At 44.0% G+C, this 20,667-nt stretch overlaps 2 protein-coding genes and 1 long non-coding RNA gene across 3 annotated transcripts in view; 1 reads left to right on the top strand and 2 right to left on the bottom strand.

Annotated features, from left to right (window-relative positions):
* Nucleotides 1-2,338: 2,338 nt before the first annotated feature.
* On the bottom strand, nucleotides 2,339-6,052 carry LOC308334734 (uncharacterized protein; the record flags this gene model as incomplete). The annotated part of the gene is made up of 4 exons (XM_080791537.1): nucleotides 2,339-2,805; nucleotides 3,154-3,810; nucleotides 4,182-4,328; nucleotides 5,821-6,052. The coding sequence occupies 4 exons, from the start codon at nucleotides 6,050-6,052 to the stop codon at nucleotides 2,339-2,341; spliced, it is 1,503 nt and encodes a 500-aa protein (XP_080647663.1).
* Nucleotides 6,053-8,759: 2,707 nt separating this feature from the next.
* Nucleotides 8,760-11,519, top strand: LOC308334261. The gene is made up of 3 exons (XR_013965872.1): nucleotides 8,760-10,447; nucleotides 10,540-11,179; nucleotides 11,227-11,519. It is a non-coding gene; the product is annotated as an uncharacterized lncRNA (long non-coding RNA).
* A 288-nt stretch (nucleotides 11,520-11,807) lies between these two features.
* Nucleotides 11,808-20,667, bottom strand: part of man1a1 (mannosidase, alpha, class 1A, member 1) — a 46,833-nt gene continuing 37,973 nt past the window's right edge. The window contains exons 11-14 of the mRNA XM_080790915.1: nucleotides 16,263-16,515; nucleotides 15,437-15,609; nucleotides 14,731-14,846; nucleotides 11,808-12,103 (exon numbers count right to left, since the gene is read on the bottom strand). Of these exons, the coding sequence (XP_080647041.1) occupies nucleotides 11,977-12,103; nucleotides 14,731-14,846; nucleotides 15,437-15,609; nucleotides 16,263-16,515 (669 nt within the window). The 3' untranslated portion in view covers nucleotides 11,808-11,976. The remainder of the gene's footprint in view (nucleotides 12,104-14,730; nucleotides 14,847-15,436; nucleotides 15,610-16,262; nucleotides 16,516-20,667) is intronic.

Genomic DNA, 20,667 nt, shown 5'->3' with positions numbered 1-20,667 from the left:
CTATAGCCCACGGTCCAAAATGATGAGAAACGAGGCTAACTTTTTTTTTCAAAATTAAAAAAAACATGGGCTATAACCCATCGTTTTTGTCATTTCGCCATTTTTTTCAAATCCTCAAAAATGATGAAAAACGGCACGCTATAGTATGCCGTACGATATGGGCTATAGCCCATGGTCCAAAATGATGAGAAACGAGGATAACTTTTTTTTTCAAAATTTCAAAAAACATGGGCTATAACCCATCGTTTTTGTCATTTCGTCATTTTTTTCAAATCTTCAAAAATGATGAAAAACTGCGCGCTATAGTATGCCGTACGATATGGGCTATAGCCCATGGTCCAAAATGATGAGAAACGAGGCTAACTTTTTTTTCCAAAATTTCAAAAAACATGGGCTATAACCCATCGTTTTTGTCATTTCGTCATTTTTTTCAAATCCTCAAAAATGATGAAAAACGGCGCGCTATAGTATGCCGTACGATATGGGCTATAGCCCATGGTCCAAAATGATGAGAAACGAGGATAACTTTTTTTTTCAAAATTTCAAAAAACATGGGCTATCGTTTTTGTCATTTCGTCATTTTCTTCAAATCTTCAAAAATGATGAAAAACTGCGAGCTATAGTATGCCGTACGATATGGGCTATAGCCCACGGTCCAAAATGATGAGAAACGAGGCTAACTTTTTTTTTCAAAATTTCAAAAAACATGGGCTATAACCCATCATTTTTGTCATTTCGTAATTTTTTTCAAATCCTCAAAAATGATGAAAAACTGCGCGCTATAGTATGCCGTACGATATGGGCTATAGCCCACGGTCCAAAATGATGAGAAACGAGGCTAACTTTTTTTTTCAAAATTTCAAAAAACATGGGCTATAACCCATCGTTTTTGTCATTTCGTCATTTTTTTCAAATCTTCAAAAATGATGAAAAACTGCGCGCTATAGTATGCCGTACGATATGGGCTATAGCCCACGGTCCAAAATGATGAGAAACGAGGCTAACTTTTTTTTTTTTAATTAAAAAAAACATGGGCTATAACCCATCGTTTTTGTCATTTTTTCATTTTTTCAAATCCTCAAAAATGATGAAAAACGGCGCGCTATAGTATGCCGTACGTCTATATTATATACTATTATTAATTATAGTATAATATATTTGAGTTCTTCTAGGTCGAAGGTTTGGTTTGAGGGTTGGCTGATTGTGGTTGGTCTGATACCACTGTGCGATGGTATTCTCCTGTGGGTCGGCGGCGGTGTTGGTTACGACTGTTGTCTGTGATCCTGGGCTCTACACACCCTCCGCCAACCTGGGGAGAGCAACGGACTTAACTCATGCTTCCTTCATGCCTGAGTGTCCAAGTTGCTCCTTTACACCTGACAGGGGGGAGTTTCCCTGGTTGGATGTAGTGCGTGGAAGGAACACGTTATTCCAACCAGTTCCTTTCCCCTCCATCAGGCGCCCCGGCTGGCCAGGGGGAGGCAGTTTAGAGACCAGGATTACTGCATGTTTTTGTGAGGGTACCTACCCTAGGGGACACGGGGAGAACATGCAAACTCCACACAGAGGCATATATCAGTGCTATTGAACACCCTTCACATATGTGTGTTGTTTTGAAAATATTGAACCAATGGAAAGTATACAGTAAAAAGTGCTTTGGACAAAACCACTTAACTCCATTGGACCCTCAAACTGTCTGCTATAAAGCAGCTAACTCCACCACCTCTCTCCCTCTCATGGAAGTAATTGACAATATATAAAGTTACAACACCAACTTTGATGAGGCAGCATTGCTTTGTTTTAAAAATATAAGGTTTTCTTTATTTCCTGAAAAATGCATATTTTTAATTTCCTGAAATCTATTAGCCAAATACTAAAAGTAATAATAAAAGATATTCTGGCCAGGTGATATTCTCTGCACTGTAAATGTCCCAGTCATTTCGTCCACACAGAGTGTAAATGTAATAGAATAAATCTATAAATTACTCTGCTCAAACAACAACCCGACCCACAAAACAAAACCAGCAGCAGAAGAACAAATGAGAAGTATAATCAGATACATGTATTTCAGAGAATTATCTGGTCAGGATTAGGGGTCTTTAGCCCAGCCTGTCGATGTGCGTATTCTACGCTCTAGAATTAGGGTTCCCATGTTGGGTTAGGGACGGGTTGCCATGTTGGGTTAGGGACGGGTTGCCATGTTGGGTTAGGGACGGGTTGCCATGTTTACATCAGTCAGACTTTTCGATCGGGACTTTTGACTCAAAGGCTTTCAAGCTTTCAGGAAGAAACCAAAAACGGAAGACACATTTGAATATTCTAACCACAAACTGTACAACTACATGGTTTCTTGATTGTGTGAATCCTCGTGCAGTTTCAGATTCTTAGAGCGACTGAAGCGTTGGCCGCAGACGGTGCAACTAAATGGTTTGTCTCCTGTGTGAGTCCTCGTGTGGTTGGTCAGAGTACCCCGGTGACGGAAGCTTTGGTCACAAACTGTACAACTGAAGGGTTTCTCCCCTGTATGAGTCATCATGTGTGTTTTGAGATTTTCAGTTCGGTTGAAGGTTTTGCTGCAAACTGTACACCAAAAGGGTCTTTCCCCTGTATGGGTGCTCATGTGTGTTTTAAGCTTAATCTTTTGAGCAAAGCCTTTATCACAAATTGCGCAGCTAAAGGGTTTCTCATTTGTGTGAATCCTCATGTGTGTTTTCAGATTTTGATTAAGCGTAAAGCTTTTTCTACAAACTGCACAACTAAAGGGTTGGTCGCCCGAGTGAGTCCTCATGTGTATTTTCAGGTTGTCTGTCCGTTTGAAGCTTTTGCCACAAACCGTACAACGTGTTGTTTGTCCGTCAACGTGTTGTGATTGCAGTGCGTGTAGAGCCGACTGCTCTTCACGGCCCACAGTGTCAGATTCATAAGAACGTAAACAGAGGAGCCGTTCTTCTCTGGTTGGTTGTGATGTTCCAACATCAGCGGCTGAGGTTCTGGTTCGAGACAGGTTCTCACCAGTGTGTTTTTCCGTTCTGTGCTTTTTCAGCTGTGCATTCCGAGTGAAGCTTTTGAAACAAATCGCGCAACAAAACTGTTTCTCACTTTTATGAATTCCCATGTGCGTTTTGAGATTTTGTTTAAGGGTAAAGCTCTTGCTGCAAACTGAACAACTGAAGGGTTTCTCTCCGGTGTGGATCCTCATGTGTGTTTTCAGATTGTCCGTTCGATTAAAGCTCTTGCCACAAACGTTGCACACGCAGAGCTTCAAACTACGACTCCTTGTGGAGTTGGTCTCTTTTGACGACTCCACGTCCCGTGGTGTCTCGTCGCTCGCGGACGGAGTTCGTCCTTCCGTGAGTCGTGCGCGCTGTGATGTCGGCGTGTGTACAACCGACTGGTCTTCGCTAGTCTCCTCCCACTCGTCACTGTCGTCAGTGTCAGATTCAGAACAGTGTGAAGACGGGAGGGTTGGTTGTGATGTTTCACAGTCCTCTGCATCGGCTTGTGTTTTCATGTGTTGAGCTGTGTCTCTGTTTTCATCAGCATCATCTTCACTTTTCACTGCTAGTTCTGCTACTGCTAGTACTGTCAACGTTGACCCGTCAGCCTCATGTGGTCTGTCAAGCAGCGCCTCCTGTTCCTCTTTAATGTGTGGAGGTTCCTGTTGGTCCAGACTGGACCTCCTCTCCTCTTCAGGTTCCTGTTGGTCCAGACTGGACCTCTTCTCCTCTTCAGGTTCCTGTTGGTCCAGACTGGACCTCCTCTCCTCTTCAGGGGAAACCACTTCTTTGCTGACGGGCCGGTGCAGGGATTCTAGACAACAGATAAACGAGAGTGAACCGTTAAAGATGCTGAGTCTTATCTAAATGTTGTGTAGTTAAACTCCACGGTACGGAGTGTTTTAGTTACAGACTCATTTAAACTCCATGGTATTTAGTTGTACTAATGGGTGAACGGAGAACACATGTCATTCTGACTAATCTTTCAAGAGCAACAGAATATGTTCTGCCAGGACTTTGTGAACATGAAATATCTCAAAAGAAAGATTAGAAATAGAATGTCTATAGGACAACGGCTTTATTTTAGATTTATCTACGATAGAACATCAATACATAAATAAATACATGAATAAAACGGCTTTATTTTAGATTTATCTACGATAGAACATCAATACATAAACGTACTGCTGGCGTGATGATCTTCACGTTCCTGTTTAATAGAAACACTCCTGTCTGCGTCTGGACCAATCAGCTTCACTGGGTCTGCGTCTGGACCAATCAGCTTCACTGGGTCTGTGTGTGGACCAATCATCTTCACTGGTGGGCTGGACCCTGTTAACACAACAATGATACATCCTAATGTTTTAATACAATAATATTTTAATAATATGGAAGTCACTGATCGACCCTAATGTTTTAATAATATAATATTACTCAACGCCCTGCGTACCACCCGTACGCCCCGTTTTCTAATCTGCACATTATGCAGGAGGCAGCACGACCCGTTACTAAAAATACAACAAACTCCAACACTTAGAAGAGAATATCACGGCACCGAATGTCTCGACAGGAAGAAGCTCGCAACATCTACGGTATCTTTATTACACAGATTGAAAGAGGATCATTCAAGCTCTACAGTTACAATGTTGCTGAGTTTATTATTTTCTTTTAGGCTTTTCCCTTCAGGGGTCTCCTCATCCAGTCATCTGCCTCCATCTCACCCTGTCCTCTGTCTCCTCATCCAATCATCTGCCTCCATCTCACCCTGTCCTCTGTCTCCTCATCCAATCATCTGCCTCCATCTCACCCTGTCCTCTGTCTCCTCATCCAATCATCTGCCTCCATCTCACCCTGTCCTCTGTCTCCTCATCCAATCATCTGCCTCCATCTCACCCTGTCCTCTGTCTCCTCATCCAATCATCTGCCTCCATCTCACCCTGTCCTCTGTCTCCTCATCCAATCATCTGCCTCCATCTCACCCTGTCCTCTGTCTCCTCATCCAATCATCTGTCCATTTCAATTTCAAGATCCTTCTCCATACATTCAAGGCCATTCATAACCTCCCCCCCCCATACCTGTCTGACCTTGTCCGCGTCAACATCCCCACCTCTCAGGTCTGCCTCCTCCATCACCCTGAAAGTCCTCCCAGCCCGTCACTCCACCATTTGGAAGTCCCTCCCCCCTGACATCAGAAACATGGACTCTTATCACCATATTCCAAACTCACCTCCAAACCCCCCTGTTTAGGCAGGCCTATGGCTGACCTCTGCTGCAAGCTGTGCCCTAGTTTTGTTTTGCTTTTAACTGTGTTTTCGTATCAACTGTTTTTAACCTGTACGACGACCTTGAGTGCCCTGAAAGGCCTCCATCTCACCCTGTTACAAACATTTGTAAACAAGCTGTCCAGATGAGTTAGTTAGTTATGTATTTATTTAAAGCAGTGGCTCTCAAAGGTGTGATCCAGGGACCCTCATGGTTCCTTGAGGGGGTTCCAAATGGACCCATTATAGGTCTGTAACTCTGAGAGTGTAACATATGGACCCAAATGGACCCTTACAGGTCTGTAACTCTGAGAGTGTACTAGTACAAATGGAACCATCACAGCGTATGTATCACAGCTCTGCACATCACCCTCGTTCTTAAAATCACTTACTCACCAATGCTTTTACGTGGGCCAGGAGTCAAGGGATTCTCATGTCTTAATGACTGGTGGATCAAAAGGATGTCAATGCAACTCTAGATTTATCCCATTATTAAAGTGTTGCAAATGTGTGTGTGTGTGTGTGTGTGTGTGTGTGTGTGTGTGTGTGTGTGTGTGTGTTACCTGCAGGGTGTGTGTCCACATTAAAAGCCATGTCCAGCAGCTTTGACTGATGGTCCAGCAGAGTTTCCAGTGTCTCCATCTCTCTCTGGAAGAGCTTGCACATCCACCCGGCGGCCGCACTGAGGCGCTCCAACACAAACACTCTGACCACACTCACACAACAACAAGCCTTGTTGTCACGCTGCTGTTTCTCCAAAACACACAGGATGTCCTCTCCCACCACTGACGTCATGTGTTCATTTATGGCCATCCATACAGACTCCATCTGACACATTTTAGGAGACATGTGGACCATTAACGACCGTTACCGTTAGAACGACAGCTTGTGGACCTACCGAACGTTACCGTTAGAATAACATAAACACTACACGCACATACTGCCGGGGCAACTTCCGCATCGACGTCTTTCACGCATGCGCAATGAACAACAACACCACGAACACAAAGAACACACACACACACACACACACACACACACACACACACACACACACACACACACACACACACACACACAAACAAACAAACAAACGCCTCCAAGGCATTTATTTAAAAAACAACAACCCAGGATTAACAACGTTTATCAACAGAGAAAGACAATATTTGCAGGTATACAGAGAAATGACACTAGAGGGCAGCATCGCACTAGCATTGACCTGACTTCCTATTGGACAGAATCAAACACATTGTTACTGACCACCAGGTTGGGTGCATTACTTATATTTGGAATATATTCCTGTTCTGTTCTTTGAGTATAATTATAGAAGTGTCTATTTGTACGTCTCTAAATGTTTTGATCAAGGTTGACCCTCTTGTAAACAAGTGTAATGCTTCATGGTGTCGTCCACTCACAGTTAACAGTCTTTTTGATTGATTGATTGAAATATTTATTAACAGTTTGTAGAATTACAGTACATTTCAAGCACAAACTCAATACAAAGACTGTTAACTGTGAGTGGACGACCCAATTAAGCATTACACTTGTTTACAACAGGGTCCACATTGTTCAATTCATCAAAACATTTAGAGACATACAAATGGACACTTCTATGTAGTTAATGTCGTAATTTTATCTACTGGCCCCTGGCCCCTTGCCATTTTTGTAATGTGGCCCACAGGTAAATCTATTTGAGTATCCCTGCTGTATACAGTACTACTGTTATTAATCAGTACTGTAGTACCACCTGGTATGAATGTTTCATCTGTGCACGCACGCGTGCCGCATTCAATTCAAAGGAGATTTATTGCCTTGAGAAAATAACCTCTGGGAAACATACTGTTGGACAGAGACTCTGTTGGTACAGAGATTACATCGTTAAACCGGGTATAAGTAGCTGTTTTGAGACAAATTTGTTGGAGGAAATAGCAGTATTTTCTCCTCAATATTATTTAAATAGCTACAAAAACACCTCCGATTTATTTAGCAGCTCTGTTAACATGTGCAGTAGGCTGACCAGATTTATGGCAAAGTCCCTCATTGAGACCCTGTCCCACATTGTGACTGACAGGCATCAGTGTTCACATTGAGACCCTGTCTGTCCCACATTGTGACTGACAGGCATCAGTGTTCACATTGAGACCCTGTCTGTCCCACATTGTGACTGACAGGCATCAGGGTTCAAATTGAGACCCTGTCTGTCCCACATTGTGACTGACAGGCATCAGGGTTCAAATTGAGACCCTGTCTGTCCCACATTGTGACTGACAGGCATCAGGGTTCAAATTGAGACCCTGTCAGACAATGTTTACCCAGGGTAACTGGACTAAGGAAAGGAAAGGTACTATGTTTAGTTGTTTACCCAGGGTAACTGGACTAAGGAAAGGAAAGGTACCATGTTTACCCAGGGTAACTGGACTAAGGAAAGGAAAGGTACCATGTTTACCCAGGGGAACTGGACTAAGGAAAGGAAAGGTACTATGTTTACCCAGGGGAACTGGACTAAAGAAAGGAAAGGTACTATGTTTACCCAGGGTAACTGGACTAAGGAAAGGAAAGGTACTATGTTTACCCAGGGTAAAACTGGACTAAGGAAAGGAAAGGTACTATGTTTACCCAGGGTAACTGGACTAAGGAAAGGAAAGGTACTATGTTTACCCAGGGTAACTGGACTAAGGAAAGGAAAGGTACCATGTTTACCCAGGGTAACTGGACTAAGGAAAGGAAAGGTACTATGTTTACCCAGGGGAACTGGACTAAGGAAAGGAAAGGTACTATGTTTACCCAGGGTAACTGGACTAAGGAAAGGAAAGGTACTATGTTTACCCAGGGTAAAACTGGACTAAGGAAAGGAAAGGTACTATGTTTGTTTACCCAGGGTAACTGGACTAAGGAAAGGAAAGGTACTATGTTTACCCAGGGTAACTGGACTAAGGAAAGGAAAGGTACTATGTTTACCCAGGGTAAAACTGGACTAAGGAAAGGAAAGGTACTATGTTTACCCACAGGGTAACTGGACTAAGCTCAAGAACTTGTTTACAGCCAGGCCCTGCTCATAGAACATTTCATGGTAGAGGTTCAATGCCTTGCTCAAAGGGAACTTCAGCGGTGGTAATTTTAACGTGCCGGTCGGACCGAGGATACGAACTATAGCGACCTTCCGATATCAAGACCGCTCCACAAAACCGTTCGTCCACTGCTGCCCCTAGATGGCCGCGGTCTGCATGTGGAGAATGCTGTATTTGGTCGGGAACCCCGTCCAAATAGCAGACCTACAAGCTCATAGCGCGCCACCGAGTGGCGCCCTACGAGCTTGTAGGTCTGCCATTTTTGAAAAATCGTAAAATGTGGCGCAAATCTTTGAATATATATTCTTTCAAAGTGAATGTTTTTAACTCGGGTCTAATTGGGTTAACTCCTACTCCTTCCTTGCCGCCACTAGATAACGGAGAGTTAAATAGAAACCAACTGGAGACATAATTAAAAGATTGTTTTATTCACAATAGAAGTGTAACAAATATAGTTTATTAAAAATCTTCCTGCTCATTAATCTCATTGTAACCCATTAAGTTCATAAAGATCTATTTGTTTATATATAAATGGAATATTTACATTGGTTTCCTTTTCAAAAATAACTAAAACAAAAGAAAGAAAAGAAAATTTAATAAAATCCCCACAAAATGTAGATGTTGCAACAAAAACAATCTATGTGCAATGGAATGATTAGCATTATTAATCATATTAATACTATAATAATAATATAATAGAATGATTAGCATTATCAATCATATTAATGGATATTATAATAATAATAATAATAATAATAATATAATAATATAATGATTAGCATTATCAATCATATTAATGGATATTATAATAATAATAATAATAATAATGGAATGATTAGCATTATCAATCATATAATGGATATAATAATAATAATATATAATAATATCTAATAATGTAGTGATTATCAGCAATTCTTTCTTACAGTTACATTTCTGCAGTTTGGTTTCATACATTTAATCTTTGAATCCATTTAAACTCTAAATCCATTTAAACTCTAAATCCATTTAAACTCTAAATCCATTTAATCTTTGAATCCATTTAAACTCTAAATCCATTTAAAGTTTAAATTCAGATGTTTCACAGAATAGAAAAACACATTGTAACGACGACAGATCATTAAACACAATTATATTTTAGACAAACATTTTGGCTCAAAGTTCGTGCTTTAACAGCAGGATGTCCCCATAGCAACAGGGATGTTTCCATAGCAACAGGGATGTTTCCATAGCAACAGGGATGTTTCCATAGCAACATGGATGTCCCCATAGCAACAGGGATGTCCCCATAGCAACAGGGATGTTTCCATAGCAACAGGGATGTTTCCATAGCAACAGGGATGTTTCCATAGCAACAGGGATGTTTCCATAGCAACAGGGATGTCCCCATAGCAACATGGATGTCCCCATAGCAACATGGATGTCCCCATAGCAACAGGGATGTTTCCATAGCAACAGGGATGTTTCCATAGCAACATGGATGTCCCCATAGCAACATGGATGTCCCCATAGCAACAGGGATGTTTCCATAGCAACAGGGATGTTTCCATAGCAACAGGGATGTTTCCATAGCAACAGGGATGTTTCCATAGCAACAGGGATGTTTCCATAGCAACAGGGATGTTTCCATAGCAACATGGATGTCCCCATAGCAACAGGGATGTTTCCATAGCAACAGGGATGTTTCCATAGCAACAATCTGCTTTAACACAACGCTAACGGTAGCACTCTAAATGCTAACGCCAGCACTCCCAATGCTAATGCTAGCACCCTCAATGCTAACGCTAGCACTCCCAACCCTAACGCTGGTACTCCCAATGCTAACGCTGGCACTCCCAATGCTAACACTGGCACTCCCAATGCTAACGCTAGCACTCCCAATGCTAACGCTAAAGGTCATTTACACGGCGGTAACGGCGCGAATAAACGGCGCTCCGTGTGCGAGGTACTCGTGACGCAAACAGCAGTTTAGATTAACAACAATTAATCGCAAAAAACCCCCAAAAACGCTCCCGGTGCGTATGGACGTTAACACTTTCCAAAGCTAACCGTGCTAAAAGACCAGTTGATGCTTTGCGTGACCGGCGCGACCCTACATACAGGTGGCGATACAGCCACCCACCAGGTGGCGCTACAACCACACACCAGGTTGCGCTACAACCACACACCAGGTGGCGCTACAACCACACACCAGGTGGCGATAGAACCACCCACCAGGTGGCGCTATAACGATACGTTTGAAACAGCGTTCTGACGCCACTTTAGTCGTTCAGGATAAACTGGCCTTTGCGCTCTACCGTGTCGCAACCACACATCTATCTTTCTTTCCGATAAGTCGGAAAATATGCCAGAAAAACATTTTGAGTACTTTACCAAAAAAAATACGTACACAAGTTTATATATAGAAAAAAAAACAAAAACAAACAAATGATTCTCTCTTCACATTGGATGGTTACATTCAGAGGATCGTTGCCCTCCCCCCACCCCACGCTAATTTGGTACCGACGCGCGCCTGTGTGTGGCGCTATAACCTGATTGGACGACACAAAACGATCCTAGCGCTAAACGGTAACGGCGTCGTTTACAACTTTGTCTCCCAAACGTTCCATCGTGTCCTAAGTCAGTCAGTCATTCATTGATTGATTGCCGTTGAATAAATTAACATTCATAACACATCGACGCATACGAAATTACGAACAACAACATCGTGTCACATGATTGACGGCTGTGTAAGCCACGCCTCTTAAAAAAGCCTAAGACTAAATGTGGGGAAGGTGAGCTTTCACACGAACCATGTAGGGGCCCCAGCCATGGGCCCATGTGAGGGCCCATGTAGGGGCCCCAGCCAGGGGCCCATGTAAGGGCCCATGTAGGGGCCCATGTAAGGGCTCATAGGGGCCCCAGCCAGGGGCCCATGTAAGGGCCCATGAAGGGGCCGTTGGCTCTCAGGGGCCCTTCGGGGACAGTGGACCGCACGGTACTGGGTTTGAGGGCTCCTGGGGTCCTTCACTGGTCGTTGCTTGTGATAAATTTAGGTCAAAAAGATGATTACAAAAAACGAACAAACCTGAAACTGGAGGAGGGGCCAAAAGGGGGGGCACACCCACCTCGGTGCATTGTGGGTAACCCAACTCCCGCCACATGGGGGCACTACCAACCGGTTTGTATTTAGTTTGTAAATAGTTTAGGGTAATAATTATGACAGACAGACGGTAAGCCTAAGGTCATGTGACTGAGAGCAATTCCATTGGCTGCTACAGTGCAGTCACGTGAGTAGACGGAACAGTTTCATTGGCTGCTAGGATGGAGCAATTTCATTGGCTGCTAGGATGGAGCCGTTTCATTGGCTGCTACATAATCACATGGGTAACTCAAAGGGCAGAGCAGGTTTAAGTGGTTAAGATATGCTAATTAACATGTGTTAATTAACATATGTTAATTAGGGTGGGGAAAGAGGTGGGCGGGTCTATCTTGATGACTGGCAGGGGGTGGGGTTAGGGGTCTGGCCTCCTGATGATTGGCAGGGGGTGGGGTTAGGGGCGTGACTTTAGGGGTCGGGGGGTGTGGCCTCCTGATGATTGGCAGGGGGTGGGGTTAGGAGGCGGGGTTAGGGGTCGGGGGGTGTGGCTTCCTGATGATTGGCAGGGGGTGGGGTTAGGAGGCGGGGTTTGGGGTCGGGGGGTGTGGCTTCCTGATGATTGGCAGGGGGTGGGCCTCAGTGTTGAACACCCAGTGGTCAAACGGGATGTGGTCGTCGTCCGAGAACAGCAGGTACAAATACCTGGAACACAAGAAGTAATCTGTTACATAATACTCATTAAATACACAGTAAGTACCTGGAAAACAAGAAGTAATCTGTTACAAAATACTCCTCCTCTACCAACAACAACAATGGTGAGGGCGGTCGCGCTGGTCGGATTTAGACACTGGCTGAAAGTCTTTAGAAGCGTTCATATTTTAGACGCGCGGTCACGGGGAAGAGCCGTGGGGCCACTACACACAGTCGCTGTATTTATTTATTTATTTACAGTCAGACACACGTGGCTCCTCGGTGCAAAATAAACACCATACGATAATAAGGGACAGTATGTCGATAATAAGGGACAGTATGTCGGGACGCGCTGTCGTCATGTTGATGAGCTTCATGTTGTGCAGCAGAGGTGCCGGTCCGAAAATGCTTTGCACTCCTTCCCAAAAACCTGTACCCGTGAAATGTCGGTGGCCGGCCCGGTGCCTATAGGCTGAGAGACGGCATCGCACACCAGCAACAACGCTGCTCCGGCACCCGGGAAACAAACACAAGCACAGCGGCCAATGGGAAGAGAGTGCAAATAAAAGCATCCACAGCATGCCCTGTTACAACTTTTACTTTTTAGTTCGCTCCACATCTGAAACGGTGAAGCCGATTTGTCAGGTTCTCTCAGTAGTAAACTCCTGTCCTCCTCCTCCTCCTCCTCCCAGCACACTGAGCCAGCATGGAATCCTCCCTCGTTTGAGTATAAGGACGCGCTGTGATTGGCCACAATGGCCAGTGCACTTGTGCAAGACGTGCTGTGATTGGCCAGTAGTATAGCTACTTTGAGTGGCAGTCAGTGGGAAATGCTCTCGCCACAGAATGTACTATAATTATTCTGGCCATGATAATCATTCTGGGCGGCCCCAGCTGTTGGTACGCAGAAGCGCTTCCCGGCGCTTGATTGACAGCGCAGAATGCTTTTTGACGACGCATGCGCACTGTGTGCAGCCCTGACTATAAGTGTGTGTTTGTCATATGGCTTTGTGTATTATTATTATTATTATTATTGTCATATGGCTCGTGTATTCCCTGAAGAAGGCCGAAAGGCCGACACGTTGGACACTAATAATAAACACACCTTTTTCTCTTTTTTTACAGTATACCATAATGCTTAACCCATTTTGGTGTTACATACTGTACATTGTTATACTTTAGCCATTAAAAAATAGCAGATCTACAAGCTCATAGCGCGGCACCGAGTGCCGCACTATGAACTTGTAGGTCTGCTATTTTTGAAAAAATCGTTAAAATGTGCCTCAAATCTTTCAGAAAATTGTCATGATTTAGATTTAGAAGACTTTTTTCTTTATTTCGACGTCAGGCCTGAATGGGTTAAAACACCAGACTGGCTTAACACAACGTGTACTTAGCGGGCAGCAGTGGCCGAACGGTTTGCGGAGCGGTCTTGATAAAATTACCACCGCTGAAGTGCCCTTTGAGCAAGGCATTGAACCTCTACCATGAAATGTTCTATGAGCAGGGCCTGGCTGTAAACAAGTTCTTGAGCTTAGTCCAGTTACCCTGTGGGTAAACATAGTACCTTTCCTTTCCTTAGTCCAGTTACCCTGGGTAAACATAGTACCTTTCCTTTCCTTAGTCCAGTTACCCTGGGTAAACATGGTACCTTTCCTTTCCTTAGTCCAGTTACCCTGGGTAAACATAGTACCTTTCCTTTCCTTAGTCCAGTTACCCTGGGTAAACATAGTACCTTTCCTTTCCTTAGTCCAGTTACCCTGGGTAAACATGGTACCTTTCCTTTCCTTAGTCCAGTTACCCTGGGTAAACATAGTACCTTTCCTTTCCTTAGTCCAGTTACCCTGGGTAAACATAGTACCTTTCCTTTCCTTAGTCCAGTTACCCTGGGTAAACATGGTACCTTTCCTTTCCTTAGTCCAGTTACCCTGGGTAAACATAGTACCTTTCCTTTCCTTAGTCCAGTTACCCTGGGTAAACATAGTACCTTTCCTTTCCTTAGTCCAGTTACCATGTGGGTAAACATAGTACCTTTCCTTTCCTTAGTCCAGTTACCATGTGGGTAAACATAGTACCTTTCCTTTCCTTAGTCCAGTTACCCTGGGTAAACATAGTACCTTTCCTTTCCTTAGTCCAGTTACCATGTGGGTAAACATAGCACGTTTCCTTTCCTTAGTCCAGTTACCATGTGGGTAAACATAGTACCTTTCCTTTCCTTAGTCCAGTTACCCTGGGTAAACATAGTACCTTTCCTTTCCTTAGTCCAGTTACCCTGGGTAAACATGGTACCTTTCCTTTCCTTAGTCCAGTTACCCTGGGTAAACATAGCACGTTTCCTTTCCTTAGTCCAGTTACCATGTGGGTAAACATGGTAACTTTCCTTTCCTTACTGAAGCACTTAGAGGGAGCTGAAACTTATGCAAGACTTCTCTTTGTTGATTTTAGCCTTTAATACAATCCATCCAGACATTCTTCTTCGTGTGTGTGTGTGTGTGTGTGTGTGTGTGTGTGTGTGTGTGTGTGTGTGTGTGTGTGTGTGTGTGTGTGTGTGTGTGTGTGTGTGCGCGCGTGCGTGTGTGTGCGCGTGTGTGTGTGTGTGTGTGTGTACGTGTGCATTCTGGGTATTGTAGTTGACTTACTTCAGGGTCTCGGACAGGAAGAAGCTCTGCTGAACATCGTCGCGATTGGGTGTCGAAGCGTAAACGTCTCTGACACCGCTAAACCCTGCCTCCACGCGGCAATGCTGCTCCAACGCCTGCACACACACACACACACACACACACACACACACACACATTATTCTATATCTCATATTTACGTTCACATATTGACATTTCTGTGGACCGTATGTCATTCAGACGGGTCATTAGTCCCGGGTTCGACCCGTCATTAGTCCTACATAGAGTTCACATCGGGCCCGGCCCTACCCTAAATAGTCGGGCCGGGCCGAGCCTCGGGCTCGGTTATTTTCCGCGATTTTGTTCTTTTTTTCTACAAACTCGTGAGCTTGTAGATCTGCTATTTTTCAATAGCTAAAGCATAACACAATGCTAACACCAAAAGGGGTTCCCACCCAAAATGGGTTAAGGTGTAATAGTTACCATAACGGCCTCCCAGCCCCAGTCCCTGTATTTGGGGTCGTGGGTCAGCCTCCAGAGGTACAGGTAAAGGTGTATTTAAGGTGTAATAGTTACCATTAGGGTATTTAAGGTGTAACAGTTACCATAACGGCCTCCCAGCCCCAGTCCCTGTACTTGGGGTCGTGGGTCAGCCTCCAGAGGTACAGGTAAAGGTGTATTTAAGGTGTAATAGTTACCATTAGGGTATTTAAGGTGTAACAGTTACCATAACGGCCTCCCAGCCCCAGTCCCTGTACTTGGGGTCGTGGGTCAGCCTCCAGAGGTACAGGTACGTCTCGATGACTTCGGGACGCAGGATGTAGTATTTCTCGTTCTGGCGAGTAGCGACCGCCTCGACACCGCCGTCGAACCGAAACGCCTCGGGACCCAGCTTCAACGCTGAGAGACAGACAGGCAGGCAGGGAGACAGGCAGGGAGAGAGAGAGACAGGCAGGGAGAGAGACAGGCAGGCAGGCAGGGAGAGAGACAGGCAGGCAGGCAGGGAGAGAGAGAGAGAGACAGAGAGACAGACAGACAGACAGACAGACAGACAGACAGACAGACAGACAGACAGACAGACAGACAGACAGACAGACAGACAGACAGGGAGGGAGAGAGAGAGAGAGAGAGAGAGAGACAGGCAGGCAGGGAGACAGGCAGGCAGGCAGGGAGAGAGAGAGACAGGCAGGCAGGCAGGCAGACAGACAGGCAGGGAGAGAGAGAGACAGGCAGGCAGACAGACAGGGAGAGAGACAGACAGGCAGGCAGGCAGGCAGGCAGGCAGGCAGGCAGGCAGGCAGACAGACAGACAGACAGACAGACAGACAGACAGACAGACAGACAGGCAGGGAGAGAGAGAGACAGGCAGGGAGAGAGACAGAAGGATTGTCACCTTTTCATATTATTCATATTGTAACATTGTAACATATTTATATTGTAACATTGGATAAACCGCTAAATGAACGGCACCTATGATAGCTTTTAAAACGCACGACATCTCGGCGTGCGTTAGTAGCATTTAAATATTATGTCATTTTCGTGGTTAGACATACCCGTCCTGGCGTAGCTCTCGTGGCAGGTGCGTGTGATTTCGGCCGCCAGCTCCATGTGTCTCCCCGTGGCGTCCCGAGGGGCCCCGTCCGCCCCCCCCGGGGGGGCTGCAGGGGCCCCGTCCGCCCCCAAAGCGATCATCCCGCCCGCGAAGCAGGCCAGGTGACCCATCTTATGCTCCAGGAGGCCCCCCTTCCACTCCGCGATGTAGGTCAGACCCCCCGCTGACCTACGCACCAGGTTAGACTCTATGGCCTGGAGGGAGAGAGACAGACAAACAGACAGACAGACAGGTCAGACAGACAGACAGGTCAGACAGACAGACAGACAGACAGACAGACAGGTCAGACCTACGCACCAGGTTAGACTCTATGGCCTGGAGGGAGAGAGGAAGCTCTGGTCATGATTAAATATAAATGCTTCTATCATACAGTCTGGAGCAACGGAAGCTCTGATCATGAGTAAAATATAAATGCTTCTGTCATACAGTCTGGAGCAACGGAAGCTCTGATCATGAGTAAAATATAAATGCTTCCGTCGTACAGTCTGGAGCAACGGAAGCTCTGATCATGAGTATAATATAAATGCTTCTGTCATACAGTCTGGAGCAACAGAAGCTCTGATCATGAGTAAAATATAAATGCTTCCGTCGTACAGTCTGGAGCAACGGAAGCTCTGATCATGAGTAAAATATAAATGCTTCCGTCGTACAGTCTGGAGCAACGGAAGCTCTGATCATGAGTATAATATAAATGCTTCCGTCATACAGTCTGGAGCAACGGAAGCTCTGATCATGAGTAAAATATAAATGCTTCCGTCATACAGTCTGGAGCAACGGAAGCTCTGATCATGATTAAATATAAATGCTTCTATCATACAGTCTGGAGCAACTGAAGCTCTGATCATGATTAAATATAAAAGCTTCTATCATACAGTCTGGAGCAACTGAAGCTCTGATCATGAGTAAAATATAAATGCTTCTATCATACAGTCTGGAGCAACGGAAGCTCTGATCATGAGTATAATGTAAATGCTTCCGTCGTACAGTCTGGAGCAACGGAAGCTCTGATCATGAGTAAAATATAAATGCTTCTGTCATACAGTCTGGAGCAACGGAAGCTCTGATCATGAGTATAATATAAATGCTTCTGCCATACAGTCTGGAGCACCGGAAGCTCTGATCATTATAATATAAATGCTTCTGTCATACAGTCTGGAGCAACGGAAGCTCTGATCATGAGTATAATATAAATGCTTCTGTCATACAGTCTGGAGCAACGGAAGCTCTGATCATGAGTAAAATATAAATGCTTCTGTCATACAGTCTGGAGCAACGGAAGCTCTGATCATGAGTAAAATATAAATGCTTCCGTCGTACACTCTGGAGCAACGGAAGCTCTGATCATGAGTATAATATAAATGCTTCCGTCGTACAGTCTGGAGCAACTGAAGCTCTGATCATGAGTAAAATATAAATGCTTCCGTCGTACAGTCTGGAGCAACGGAAGCTCTGATCATGAGTAAAATATAAATGCTTCCGTCTTACAGTATGGAGCAACGGAAGCTCTGATCATGAGTAAAATATAAATGCTTCCGTCATACAGTCTGGAGCAACGGAAGCTCTGATCATGATTAAATATAAATGCTTCTATCATACAATCTGGAGCAACTGAAGCTCTGATCATGATTAAATATAAATGCTTCTATCATACAGTCTGGAGCAACTGAAGCTCTGATCATGAGTATAATATAAATGCTTCCGTCGTACAGTCTGGAGCAACGGAAGCTCTGATCATGAGTATAATATAAATGCTTCCGTCTTACAGTCTGGAGTAACGGAAGCTCTGATCATGATTAAATATAAATGCTTCTATCGTACAGTCTGGAGCAACTGAAGCTCTGATCATGAGTAAAATATAAATGCTTCCGTCGTACAGTCTGGAGCAACTGAAGCTCTGATCATGAGTAAAATATAAATGCTTCCATCGTACAGTCTGGAGCAACGGAAGCTCTGATCATGAGTAAAATATAAATGCTTCCGTCGTACAGTATGGAGCAACGGAAGCTCTGATCATGAGTAAAATATAAATGCTTCCGTCATACAGTCTGGAGCAACGGAAGCTCTGATCATGATTAAATATAAATGCTTCTATCATACAGTCTGGAGCAACTGAAGCTCTGATCATGAGTCAAATATAAATGCTTCTATCATACAGTCTGGAGCAACTGAAGCTCTGATCATGATTAAAAATAAATGCTTCTATCATACAGTCTGGAGCAACTGAAGCTCTGATCATGAGTAAAATATAAATGCTTCCGTCGTACAGTCTGGAGCAACTGAAGCTCTGATCATGAGTAAAATATAAATGCTTCCGTCGTACAGTCTGGAGCAACGGAAGCTCTGATCATGAGTAAAATATAAATGCTTCCGTCGTACAGTATGGAGCAACGGAAGCTCTGATCATGAGTAAAATATAAATGCTTCCGTCATACAGTCTGGAGCAACGGAAGCTCTGATCATGATTAAATATAAATGCTTCTATCATACAGTCTCGAGCAACGGAAGCTCTGATCATGATTAAATATAAATGCTTCTATCATACAGTCTGGAGCAACTGAAGCTCTGATCATGAGTAAAATATAAATGCTTCTGTCATACAGTCTGGAGCAACGGAAGCTCTGATCATGAGTATAATATAAATGCTTCTGTCATACAGTCTGGAGCAACGGAAGCTCTGATCATGAGTATAACATAAATGCTTCTGTCATACAGTCTGGAGCAACGGAAGCTCTGATCATGAGTATAATATAAATGCTTCTGTCATACAGTCTGGAGCAACGGAAGCTCTGATCATGAGTAGAATATAAACGCTTCCGTCATACAGTCTGGAGCAAAGGAAGCTCTGCTCATGAGTAAAATATAAATGCTTCTGTCATACAGTCTGGAGCAACGGAAGCTCTGATCATGAGTATAATATAAATGCTTCTGTCATACAGTCTGGAGCAACGGAAGCTCTGATCATGAGTAGAATATAAACGCTTCCGTCATACAGTCTGGAGCAACGGAAGCTCTGATCACGAGGAAAATATAAATGCTTCCGTCATACAGTCTGGAGCAACGGAAGCTCTGAACATGATTAAATATAAATGCTTCTATCATACAGTCTGGAGCAACGGAAGCTCTGATCATGATTAAATATAAATGCTTCTATCATACAGTCTGGAGCAACTGAAGCTCTGATCATGAGTATAATATAAATGCTTCTGTCATACAGTCTGGAGCAACGGAAGCTCTGATCATGAGTAAAATATAAATGCTTCTGTCATACAGTCTGGCTCAACGGAAGCTCTGATCATGAGTAAAATATAAATGCTTCTGTCATACAGTCTGGAGCAACGGAAGCTCTGATCATGAGTAAAATATAAATGCTTCTGTCATACAGTCTGGAGCAACGGAAGCTCTGATCATGAGTAAAATATAAATGCTTCCGTCGTACAGTCTGGAGCAACTGAAGCTCTGATCATGAGTAAAATATAAATGCTTCCGTCGTACAGTCTGGAGCAACGGAAGCTCTGATCATGAGTAAAATATAAATGCTACCGTCGTACAGTATGGAGCAACGGAAGCTCTGATCATGAGTAAAATATAAATGCTTCCGTCATACAGTCTGGAGCAACGGAAGCTCTGATCATGATTAAATATAAATGCTTCTATCATACAGTCTCGAGCAACGGAAGCTCTGATCATGATTAAATATAAATGCTTCTATCATACAGTCTGGAGCAACTGAAGCTCTGATCATGAGTAAAATATAAATGCTTCTGTCATACAGTCTGGAGCAACGGAAGCTCTGATCATGAGTATAATATAAATGCTTCTGTCATACAGTCTGGAGCAACGGAAGCTCTGATCACGAGTAAAATATAAATGCTTCTGTCATACAGTCTGGAGCAACGGAAGCTCTGATCATGAGTAAAATAAAAATGCTTCTGTCATACAGTCTGGAGCAACGGAAGCTCTGATCATGAGTATAATATAAATGCTTCCGTCGTACAGTCTGGAGCAACGGAAGCTCTGATCACGAGTATAATATAAATGCTTCTGTCATACAGTCTGGAGCAACGGAAGCTCTGATCATGAGTATAACATAAATGCTTCTGTCATACAGTCTGGAGCAACGGAAGCTCTGATCATGAGTATAATATAAATGCTTCTGTCATACAGTCTGGAGCAACGGAAGCTCTGATCATGAGTAGAATATAAACGCTTCCGTCATACAGTCTGGAGCAAAGGAAGCTCTGATCATGAGTAAAATATAAATGCTTCTGTCATACAGTCTGGAGCAACGGAAGCTCTGATCATGAGTATAATATAAATGCTTCTGTCATACAGTCTGGAGCAACGGA

Source organism: Protomyctophum bolini (assembly GCF_963924005.1).
Source record: "Protomyctophum bolini genome assembly, chromosome: 19".
NCBI classification, from domain to species: domain Eukaryota; kingdom Metazoa; phylum Chordata; class Actinopteri; order Myctophiformes; family Myctophidae; genus Protomyctophum; species Protomyctophum bolini.
This window is presented reverse-complemented; position numbering and strand designations above follow the sequence as displayed.